The sequence below is a fragment of the Macrobrachium nipponense genome, chromosome 20 (assembly GCF_015104395.2).
Source record: "Macrobrachium nipponense isolate FS-2020 chromosome 20, ASM1510439v2, whole genome shotgun sequence".
NCBI classification, from domain to species: domain Eukaryota; kingdom Metazoa; phylum Arthropoda; class Malacostraca; order Decapoda; family Palaemonidae; genus Macrobrachium; species Macrobrachium nipponense.
In genome coordinates this window covers 51,130,069-51,142,578 of record NC_061089.1, presented here as the reverse complement: position 1 = coordinate 51,142,578, position 12,510 = coordinate 51,130,069, and the positions used below count along the sequence as shown (strand labels likewise).

General features: G+C 41.0%; 1 protein-coding gene across 1 annotated transcript in view; it reads right to left on the bottom strand.

Annotated features, from left to right (window-relative positions):
* Window positions 1-11,859, bottom strand: part of LOC135220198 (integrator complex subunit 2-like) — a 100,562-nt gene extending 88,703 nt beyond the window's left edge. Inside the window, 1 exon segment of the mRNA XM_064257483.1 lies at window positions 11,532-11,859. Within this exon segment, the coding sequence (XP_064113553.1) occupies window positions 11,532-11,818 (287 nt within the window). The 5' untranslated portion in view covers window positions 11,819-11,859.
* Between the last annotated feature and the right edge of the window lie 651 nt (window positions 11,860-12,510).

The window sequence follows — 12,510 nt, the reverse complement described above, 5'->3', positions numbered from 1 at the left end:
GTAAGTCACTTATGTGAAAAACGTAATTGTAAGCTAAACTTCTTACGGCCTAGTAATATTCATTTATTTATATTCATTTGAAACAAATTGAAGTCTCTAGAACAATATTGTGATTTATGGTGAATTTTTGAAAAAAAAATATCTTTCTTCCCTCCGCGCGCCGCTTCGCGGCCGAAAATCTCCGAAATGCGTAGATCGCATTATCCTAATATTTGCCTCTTTTTCATATTAGCCGTTTATACAGTTTCATATATCAAAATGTGCGTAAAATTCATGAAGAATACAACAAAAACAATAATTAAAGGTTGTAGCTTTTCTCATTTCTGAAATACCTGCATATAAAAATTACGATAATTGGAAAAAAAACTACGTACGGTCAAACTTTGATGCAATGGAAATGGTCGAAAAACGTAATTGTAAGCTAAATCTCTTACGACCTAGTAATATTCATTTATTTATCTTCATTTGAAACAAATTTGAAGTCTCTAGAACAATATTGTGATTTATGGTGAATTTCTGAAAAAAATATCTTTCTCCCTCCGCGCGCCGCTTCACGGTCCGAAAATCTCCGAAATGCGTAGATCGCTTATCCTAATATTTTCTCCTTTTCATATTAGCCGTTTTATAGAGTTTCATATATTCTAAAATGTGCGCAAATTCATGACAATACAACAAAAAATAATTAAAGGCTGTAGCTTTTCTCATTTCTGGAAATATCTGCATATAAATTACGATAATTGGAAAAAAAAAAAAAACTACGTACGGTCAAATTTGACGCAATCGAAATGGTCGAAAAAACGTAATTGTAAGCTAAATCTCTTACGGTCTAGAATATTCATTAGTTATCTTCATTTTGAAAACAAATTTGAAGTCTCTAGAACAATATGAAGTTTTTATGATAAAACAAAGTTTAATGTATACTTACCTGGCAGGTATATAATAAGCTATATTTCTCTGTTCCACCTGGCAGAAATTTTCAAAAAACTCGCGGCAATCGCTAGTAACCTATTAGTAGTTCAGGCAACCACCACCCCGTTACCGTGGCGCTAGCGCTAGGAACCGTTCCCATTGGGCCAGATTTTCTCTGAACTGTCCCCTGAGGGGAGGCGGGTGGGAATTAAATTATATATAACCTGCCAGGTGTATACATAAACTTTGTTTTATCATAAAAAAACTTCATTTTAATGTATGACACTACCTGGCAGGGTATATATATAGGCTGATTGACACATTTGGAGGTGGGTCAAGGACAGCAACATTCTTAGAGTATAAAAATATTATTAAAATATTATTAAAACTCCAGGTTCCTTACCTGCTAAGGTAGCTGACTTCATAGGTCCTGCCTCTAAGCTGCTTAAACCTTAGTAGCTCTCCAACAAGGAAGTGTCCTGTATGTTGAAGAAGCTAAGACTGGAACTGACAACTGGACGTGACCAATGTGTTGACAGATCCTTACAGCCCTCTTATGCCACGGCATTCAAGCTAGTAACAGATATTTACCTGAACTACACACACACCATCACCAGATAATACTAACACGACTGAGAAAGTACCGCATCCTTTTTCTCAGACGACCAATAAACACAAAACACCATCACCTACTAAAATCAACTAGCTTACAAGAAGGTTATGGGGTAGTAACTCCTTTGCCCAATACTGTACCCGAGGACAACGTTATGGACCTAGCGTCTGACAATTATCGAAGGTTGTCTGAACGTCCTCAGATAATGAGACGCAAAATATTGAATTAGTTCTCCAATATGTTGATTCAATAATTTCCATTGAGGGCTAAATTCTTTTTAAAAGCTAATGAAGTCGCCACTGCCCTGACTTCATGAGCCTTCACTTTCAAAATACCAAAGCTCTGCTCTTCACACAAACATATGAGCCTCTTTAATTAATTCTCTCATGAAGAATGGCTAGAGCGTTCTTCGTCATGGGTCTAGTGGGGTCTTACTGAACACCACAGAGCATCAGACCTCCCTCTGATAAACTCTTGTTCTTTCTATATAAACATCTAACGCTCTCACTGGGCAGAGAACTCTTTCTTGCTCGTTACCGACCAATTCAGCTAGACCCACAACTTCAAAGGATCTTGGCCAAGGATTAGCTGGATCCTCATTCTTGGACCAAGAAACCTTCTTGGAATGAAACACACTGCATTGACCGTGTCTCCATCCCACCTTCTTCGATATGGCCTGAAGCTCACTCACTCTTTTAGCAGTTGCCAATGCTACTAAAAAGATAGTCTTCTTAGCAAGATCTCTCAGAGAGGATTCCTCTAACGGTTCGGAATTTGCTAGAAGTTAAATACTTCAAGACCACATCCAGGTTCCACGCAGGTGGCCTGCCTTCTGATTGTTTCTTCGTCCCAAACGACCTAATCAGATTCTCTCAGATCTAGGTTATCGAGATGTCTAGACCCAGTGTCTTAAACACTGAGGTTAGCATACTTCTATAACCTTAATTGTCGAAAACTGACAAGTGTAATTCCTTCCTCAAGTAAAGAAGGAAATCTGCAATTTGGGTACAGAGGTACTGGATGAAGACACTTTCCTGTTTTTACACCACTTCCGGAAATGTCCACTTCGGACTGATACACCGTGATTGTGGATGTTCTTCTGGCTCTAGCCACTGCACTGGCCACCTCTCTAGAATATCCCTCACTCTGACAGACGTTCGATAGTCTGAACGCAGTCAGACCGAGAGCGAGGGTATTCTTGTGAAACCAGTCGAAGTGGGGTTGTCTGAGTAAATCTACTCTTAGAGGAAGGAGCCCTTGGGCGTATCTTACCGTCCATTCCAGTACCTCTGTGAACCAACTTTGGGCCGGCCAAAACGGGGCTATTAAGGTCATCCTCGTTCCTTTGCTATCCCTGAACTTCTTCATCACTTTCCCAGCACCTTGAAACGGAGGAAAGCGTACAGATCTAAGTTTGACCAATCCATCAGGAATGCATATACCGCCACTGCTTCCTGGTCTGGAATCGGAGAGCAATATGTTGGTAACCTCTTTGTTCTGGCTGTCGCAAACAGATCCACTACCGGACGGCCCCACAACTCCACAGGTCTTGGCAAACCTCCATGTGCAACGTCCACTCCGTCGAGAGAAGTTGCTCTCTCCTGCTCAACAGGTCCGCACCCACGTTCTTCTCTCCTTGTATAAACCTGGTGAGTATCACGACCTTTTCCTCTTCTGCCCAAAGCAGAATTTCTTTTGCCAGATTGTAAAGGGGCGGGGAAAAAGAATGAGTTCCCCCTTGCTTCCGAATATATGCCAGAGACCGTGGTGTTGTCCGAGTTGACCTGCACTGTCTTGTTTCGAATCAACTCTCTGAAAGTGCTTCAAAGCCAAGAAAATTGCCAACAGTTCCTTCCTGTTTATTGTGCCACTTTGTTTCGTCCTGTTCCAAAGTCCCGACACCTCTTGAGGGCCTAATGTCGCTCCCCAACCCGCATACCGACGCGTCGGAAAACAAGACGAGGTCTGGGTTCTTCTGCTGAAGCGAACATCCCTCTTGCTAACCTGCCTGGAGTTAGCCACCACCTTAATTCCTCCTTTACTTCGATCGGAATTAGAAACTGGAAGGAATCCGGTTGCGATTTGTCTTGGCCATGAATCCTTCAGGAAAAAAAACTGAAGAGGTCTCATGTGCAGTCTTCCTAAAGAAAATGAACTCTCTATGGAAGAGAGTGTGCCCAGTAGACTCATCACTCTCTTGCAGAGCATCGGTCTTTCTTTAGAAAACAAAATCCTGCACCCTTCTGAATGCATTGGGCTTGCCTTTCGGGGACGGAAAGCCCGAAAAGTCCACTGCCGATATCTGAATCCCAAATAAACTATCTGTTGTTGGGGCCTCAAATGGGACTTTCCCATATCACTACCAGACCTAGGTCTTTTGCTAAGTCCAATGTTTGACTCACGTCCTCCAGACATTGACTTCTCGACTGGGATCTTTTATCAACCAGTCGTTCCAGATACAAAGACACTCTGATCCCCTCTTAAATGTAGCCATCTCGCCACATGGGACATCATCCTGTGAATACTTGAGGGGGCTGTGCAAAGGCCGAAGCATAGGGCCTTGAACTGAAAGGAAACCCTGTCCTGAATCACAAACCTTACGATAACTTCTGCTTCCTGGATGAATCGGAATATGAAAGTATGCGGTCTTGTAAGTCCAGAGTCGCCATCCAGTCCCCTGGACGTACCGCTGCCAGTACTGAATCGTTCGTCTCCATAGTGAACTTGGTACTTTTCTACGAAAAGATTCAGTTGACTTACGTCCAGCACTGGCCTCCAACTCCCGAGGACTTTGCAACCAGGAACAGACGGTTGTAAAATCCCGGAGATTCGTGATCCAGAACAGGTTCTATTGCTCCTTTCTCTAGCATGGAAGCTACTTGCTCCACAGAGCCGCTTTCTTCTCTAGATCGTTGTAATTTGCCCCGAGGGCTCTCGGAGATGTTGCGAGAGAGGAGGTCTTTTCACGAAAGGAATCTTGTATCCTTCCCGAGCTACGTTGACAGCCCAGGGATCTGCCTTCATTTGTGCCAAAACTTCCAAAAACATTGAAGTCTGGCTCCCACCTTCGTCGTCGTGGAGGACCGAGTTCTCATTCTTTAGAGGGAGTCTTGGCTCCTCTTTTCGCGGGTAAGGTACTCTTACTACCCCTAAAGGCGGGTCGAGCGAATGTTCTTCCCGAAAGGGCTGTTGCGACGGTCTAGTCTCCTTTGGCGTTCTTCTTCACCAACTTGGTTGGTAAGAAACTTCTTAACGAAGACGAAAGAAGATCTTGAGTGCTTTCTTTTGCGAAAGGGATAGAGGCTAGATCCCTAATCACCTCTGAAGGAAACAGCTGTTTCGAAAGGTTTCGGAAAGAGAACAGTAACTCGATTTTTGAGAGGTTAGAAACTCCTTTGAGGCGAAACGAAACAACAACAGCGATCTCTTTCTTAAGCACTCCATGCTGTGAATAACGAAGCCAGCTCATTCGTTCCGTCTCTAAGAGCCTTATCCATGCAGGACATAATGCTCTTAGCTGTTTCTAAGTCCTGCGAATTACCTCTTCTCCTATGGAATTCGCTAGCGCTCCCAAAGACCAATCTAAAGAAATTAAAGACTTCGAAAGGTCCTAAAAATCCCTTTAAATAGATGGTCAAATTCGAAGACGTCCACCAGACCTTGGCCGACTGTAACGCCTGTCTGCGTGAGCTGTCCACTATACTGGAGAAGTCCCCCTGGGAGGAGGCAGGTACTCCCAGGCTAGACCTAATAACTTTACTCCCACTTTCCGTAGCGTACCATACTCCTGATTTAGAAGCTAACTTAGCTGGAGGAAAACAAACGAGTATTTTCCCGCTTCTTCTTGTCCTTCAATCCAGTCATTCACCGTTGAAGGGCCTCTTCGCCGAAATTGACATCGTCATTTTCAGGAAGGAGGACTTCTTTGGAGTCCTAGTAGTTGGAAAACTGTGATAAGGGGGATAAACCGGAGCTGTCGGTTTAAAACTCCCCTCAAAAACAGCAATAAGACGTGAAGTCAGAACCTTATAATCTGACGAAGGTTCTGTATTCTTTTCTTCAATTACTTCCAACTCTTCTTCTGCTGAGAAATATCTTGCAAGTAAGTCGTCGTTATTGAACGCTTCGTTGACGGACTAGCGTCCTGCCGCCTGCGTCCTGCGGCTTAGCGAGGCATCGGCGTCCTGCCGCCTCTCGATGTCTTGCCGCCTGCGTCCTGCGGCTACCGATGCGTGGCTGTCCTGGCCGCCTCTCGATGTCTGCGCCTGCGTCCTGCGTCCATCTTAGAAACGCCTGCCTTCTGTCGCATGCGTCCACCATTGGTCTGCGTCCTGCCGTTTGCGTCCTGCTTCTTCGGAAACTACCTTCCTCCTAGCGCCAGTCCGCCCTGCGTCCTCGGCGAATGCGTCCTTGTCTTCCCTTTTAGAAGACTTAATGGGAAGGAAATCGTCCTTACGCCTCGAAGATGGTTGTTCAGTAGCATCCCAAGACTTCACCAGCACTGCCAACTTGGACTGCATTTCCCGTAAGAAATGCTTCGTACTATCCTCCTGCATGGTAGACGACGAAGGATGAGGATTACGAGCTGGACTGCGACCTAAAGGAGAGCGATCCTGTACTCTACCCGACGGAGAAATACGAGGGGAGGATACATAAGAAGATGGAGGCGAATCTCCCATGGAAATACATGCCGAGACGGACGTATATCACCAGTGCGTCCTGCGTCCTCCTCTAGTACGAAAAAATCCTTTTCTCTTGATCGGCAACTGCGTCCCCGTCTTCCGAGGATGACAACACCTCAGGACTACTCCAAGCCTCACTGTCTTGCGCCTGTCTCTCGAGAGCCGTTGACGTCCTGAACGTCCTCTTGAGTGGGCGAGACACCACTGCATACCTACGTTCTCGCTCGGAAGTCGAACTTCCCGAGGACGCACACTTCCCAGTTACGCCTTTTCTGCGGCGAACTGCAACAGCCTGGGAACTTGCAACAGGACTGTTCGAAGGGACGCCTGACCGTGGCAAAAAAACAAAAATCTCTCACCTCCCTTCGACTGTCGACATGCCTTCTCCTTGGGTCTGGGAGCTTGACAGAGGTCTAGGTCTAGGAGCACGAGAGAGACGATCAGACGCCCCCTCCACTACACTTTCACTGACATCGAAAGCACTAACTTTGTCTGTAAGTCGCTGTATCTGGTCGCCCATGGACGCAAGGGCAGCAGAACACTTTCACAATATTTGTATCGTTCGTCTCCTCCGATACAGCAGCGGGCGCAGGAGATACCTGGGGAGAAGGAACTACCAATTCTACATTAGAAGGAGCTGGAGAGGAAATACAATCACTCCTTTTACTCGAAGAATTTGACTTCTCACTACGAGAAACAGATCTCCTTACACGATCTTTCTCAAGTCTCTCAACATATTTCATAAAGACCTTCCATTCCTTCTCTGATAAATTCTCACATTCAATGCATCTATTCTCCCAAGTACACACATTCTCCCTACATTTCTTACAAACGGTATGAGGGTCGACCGAAGCTTTCGGCAGTCTTACCTTACACCCCTCTTTTACACACACTCTAAACATACTTCCAGAGTCAGACATCTTAAAGAACAATCCAAAGCGAATGCCAAGCTAACGTTTCCGAGTACAATACCAAAATCCAAGATCAGTCAGCAACGAGAATGAAAAATTCTAGCAGGGAACACCCAACAATGTTGCCGGTTCGGCTGGCAGAGAAAATCGGCCAATTGGGAACGGTTCCTAGCGCTAGCGCCACGGTAACGGGGTGGTGGTTGCCTGAACTACTAATAGGTTACTAGCGATTGCCGCGAGTTTGAAAATTTCTGCCAGGTGGAACAGAGAATATAGCTATTATATATACCTGCCAGGTAAGTGTCATACATAAAATTGTGATTTATGGTGAATTTCTGAAAAAAAAAAATATCTTTCTTCCCTCCCGCACGCCGCTTCGCGGTCGAAATCTCCGAAATGCGTAGATCGCATTATCCATAATATTTGCTCCTTTTCATATTAGCATTTTATAGAGTTTCATATATCAAAATGTGCGCAAATTCATGAAGAATACAACAAAAAATAATTAAAGGTTGTAGCTTTTCTCATTTCTGAAATATCTGCATATAAATTACGATAATTGGAAAAAAAACTACGTACAGTCAACTTTGACGCAATCGAAATGGTCGAAAAACGTAATTGTAAGGTAAATCTCTTACGGCTTAGTAATATTCATTTATTTATCTTCATTTTGAAGCAAATTTGAAGTCTCAGAACAATATTGTGATTTATGGTGAATTTCTGAAAAAAATATTCTTTCTTCCCTCCGCGCAGCGCTTCGCGGCCGAAAATCTCCGAAATGCGTAGATCGCATTATCCTAATATTTGCTCCTTTTCATATTAGCCGTTTTATAGAGTTTCATATATCAAAATGTGCGCAAATTCATGAAGAATACAACAAAAAATAATTAAAGGTTGTAGCTGTTTCCATTTCCGAAATATGTGGCATATAAAAAAAAATATATATAAAATTTTGACATTCGGTCAACTTTAACTCGTCCGAAATGGTCAAAATCTGCAATTTTAATCTAAAACTCTTGCGTATCATAATATTCAATCATTTGTCTTAATTTTGAAACAAATTGGAAGTCTCTAGAACAATATTGTGATTTACGGTGAATTTTTGAAAAAAATATTTTTTTACGTCCGCGCGTTACGAATTCGTACATCATTTTGTGATAATATTTTTCCGGTGTTGCTTTTATTGTTCTACAATGTATTATATATCAAAATGATCGCAATTTAGTGCACAATACAACGCAAAAAAAGTAACTGGTTAGCTTTGACCGTTTTTCTGCACAGCGTGATTTGAATACAATTATGTATGAATTTTTTTTTTTTCGCTACCATACATCGCATTATTTACATATGATAATGATATTATTTTTCATTTCTGATGGTTGCATTCTAAACTTCAGGCAATGACAAAAAAAAGGAGCCAAAAATGAACTCTTAATCTTCAAACTAACGCGCGCTGTGATTTTTTGAAAAAATTATTTTTTCCACTTCCGCGCTCACTCCCAACCGGGCCCGGCATACGGGAGACGTTTTGATTTTTAGGGCTTCAGCGTAAGAGGGTTAAGACTTTAACAGCCATGTTCCAGCTTCACCGTAAAGTACTAATTCCTTAATGTAAAGGATAGAGAGTTTATATATCATGTAGGAACAAACAGACTGATTAATACTCCTCAACCTATTGCTACACAGTCCAGGAGGAACTTTCAACAAATGGATTAGGTTAGCATGGAAACATCACCTCCTCAGGCAAGAGTAGACTAGACATCCTCCGTTAGGTTAGCTTTCATTAGAATGTGATAGTAATGTCACAGTCAGTTGTTCACTCAGTTTGTTCTCCTGCCACCAAAAAACTATGCTTCCTAGCCTACTGGACTTCCCCCAAAGGCATGTTAGATAGACAAATAGATAAAATATAAAATAAGAGGCAAAAGCACTGAGACCTGTGAGGTTATTGAGCACAGAAATGGAAATTGACACTAAAAAGCTTTTGAGACTACAAAGGTGTGATATTGCATATAGATTAACCATGCAGTCAACACCAGAGAACATAAACATGCTTTTTTTAGGTAAAAACTAGGGAACAGCTCTGCATAGTTTGATAGTATCTAGGAAATTGATTTTCCCTATACGTACGTCCTTTTAGTGTTGCTGATAAAAGTTAGTGATGTCATTTATTGTCAGTTAATTATTATTGACCCTCACATCTTTATCAGGGACACTGGAATGGTTCCATCCATACACCAAGGCAACTCAGCACGGATTATTACCTGGGTGGGGCAAAACACAGGAAGAGAGAATGGACATGTTGTTATGATGGCCACCCTGGAAGTCATAAGGTAGCCATATGTTCAAAAAGGATTGGCTGACCTAACCTAACCTATACTCTGTTTTTTTTTTCATCTGTACACCCGCCTGTGGTGTTTGCATATGGTAACACTGCGTCCCGGACTTTAGATAGTTACACTATGTGTAAGTTTTAGGTAAATTAAAGGATCTTGGGTGTACATTTCTTTCTGAAAAGTGTTTTAATAATTTACTGCATTGCGAATTACTCCGTTAATATTCGAAATATGGAATAGTTATTATTGTTGAATGTAAGCCGAGTGTAACATCTAAAGCCCGGGACGCAGTGTTACCATGCGCAAACACCAAAGGCGGGTGGACAGATGGAAAAAAAACCGAGTATAGTAGGCCGCGTTACTTAGCCAGGGGCCCATTGACGGACCCCCGGTGAAGGAAACTCCATTTTGATACAAAACTCCCTATGACACCGCACATGTGCAATAACATTCCAGGATTGCCAGCATACATAAAACACGCTCAATTTGCAACTAAAACACTGCAGAGCAAGTCAATCACCAAGGAAATAACTGACAACACCACTATTGCTTAGATTAACCAATTAGCCTAAAACTTAGTCTCTGAACATTTTTTGGAGAAAATACACAATCAGTATATATATATATATAATATATAGTATATATATTAATATATATTATTATATATATATATATATAGATTATATATATATCCTATCTATATATATATATATATATTATATATATAATATATATAATAATATATATATATATATATATATTAAATATTATTCTATATATATATATATAATTTATATATATATAACCATATATATATATATATATATATATTAGTATATATAATATATATATATATATATATATATATTACTATATACTATATATATATAATATAGATAGATACTATAATGAGATAAATATAGAATATATATATATATATATATATATATATATATATATAGATATATATATATCTAGGTAATCACAATCCTCAAAAAATTTCTAAGTGTTTTTTTAACACTGACACAGTCAGTGCTCTGATAAGAGTTTGTTTCTCCTAATATTTCACTAGGTTTGTATTAACTTAAAACCGCATTATGGTTAGTTATGCTATGTCTCGGTGTCATGTGACCCGGGGAAAATTTTAGGTGTCAGACATTTTCTCTTGTCATTTGGTTTCAAGTCCTTTCCATGAAAATGAACCACATATGTCCAGTCATGTTCCTCCAATAATTTTGGTTATTTTCAGTTAATTTCATAATTTTTTATTAATATGAACCACCATGCATCGATTCTTTAAGGCAACATGGAGTGTTCCGGTTAGGTACTACCATGTTTCTGATAAAAGAGAGAAAAAGAAAATATTGCAATTTTACTGATGACTACGATGATGAGACTGAAGTCACAATCGACAGCAAGAAGCACAGCAAATAAATGCCGGGGTTTGGGATGGAGGGGAAGCCGCCGCTAGGCTATGCACCTCCGCCTACATGGTTATCTTAGGTTAGGATGGTGTCTGGGGGGATGGAGCCCCAAGCCAAGTAACACGGCCTACTGGGTTAGTACCTAGGTTAGGTTAGGTTAGGTTAGAATGGTATCCTTTGTTTATACTTAATTAGCCTAGGTATTTCTTTGTGTTTTAATGTGTTTTGAATAATTATGATAGGTAAAATAAAGGACTAAATGTGGGAATGAGTGTTTTTTTGTTGGATGTACTAGATCTAGTACGGGTGCACAGTAATAACTCAAAAACAACTCCTTTCCCACGTGTATTACTATCATAATCACTCAAATGACATTAAAACACTCAAGAAAATAACATTCTAGGCTACTAAATTATACTAAGTACTAGGTACCTACTACCTACCTACCTATAGGTAGTAGGCTAGCTAGGTAGTATAATTTAAGAAAAATGAAGTTGGAACTGTTGTAAAAATTTACCTACTACCTAATGCAGTTCGATACCCTAGTTCTACCATTTTTTATGGTCAAATACATCAAAACCGACCTTAGGGTAACCTCACTTACTATCGTCATTGAATAACCTAACCTCACGGAAGGCTAGGTAGGTAATTCCTACCTCAGTTGCTGCTCTTTTTTGACATCCACTTCAAGTGCCGGGAAGTCGATAGAAAGAAGAGCCACTAGGGAGTTGACCACTTCTATCCCAGACAGTATTCTCAGTATAACCTTCCGTCCGGCGATGCATTCCTCGGAGTGATCCAAGGGCGCGATCAGACTCATCCGGACGAGACATGGCAGGATCGGACGGATCTCTTCCTCCCTGCAGAAGGCTAAGGTGTGGATGTCGGACTTCTCGATGGCCTTAAACACTCGAGGCGACACTGGAACCGTTATTGGAGGCATGGCGCTCAAAGTATTTGAAGCGTAATTGTCCAATATAATCACATTTTCGTCCAAAGAGGGGTAAGGAAAAACCAACCGAGTTAATCAGAGTAAGCGTAAGCAGAACACCTTCACTTCCACACAAACAGCCAGCTACTGCTGAACTGAGTGAATTTGATGCCGAATGCCCGAATCTGAACTTTGATAGTCGTTCTTCTTCTTCATTTCTTATTCCATTTTATTTTTGGATAGGGAATCTTTTAGTCGGCCCATTATTTATTATTATTATTATTTATTATTATTATTATTATTATTATTATTATTATTATTATTTATTATTAGATTATTATTATTTATTATATTATTATTTATTATTTCGGAAGGAGACCCTCTCGTAGACATGTTTTGTTAAAAATGACTGCTGCTTCAGCACTATTAATCTTATAAGAGTCTTCTCTATCTTTCTGATGACGGCTTTCTCGTTGTTTGCTTAGACTGGCGAGCAACGCAACCAAAGGGCATGGTAAAATTCGGTTGAGTCATTTGATTTATTATTGCTTATACAATTCTCTCTCTCTCTCTCTCTTCTCTCTCTCTCTCTCTCTCTCTCTCTCTCTCTCTCTCTCTCTCTCTCTCTCTCTCTCTCTAACGCCTTGACGCCTTTTCCTCCTGATCGACAGGACATTATCAAGCGATAACTGCTGAGGGACTTG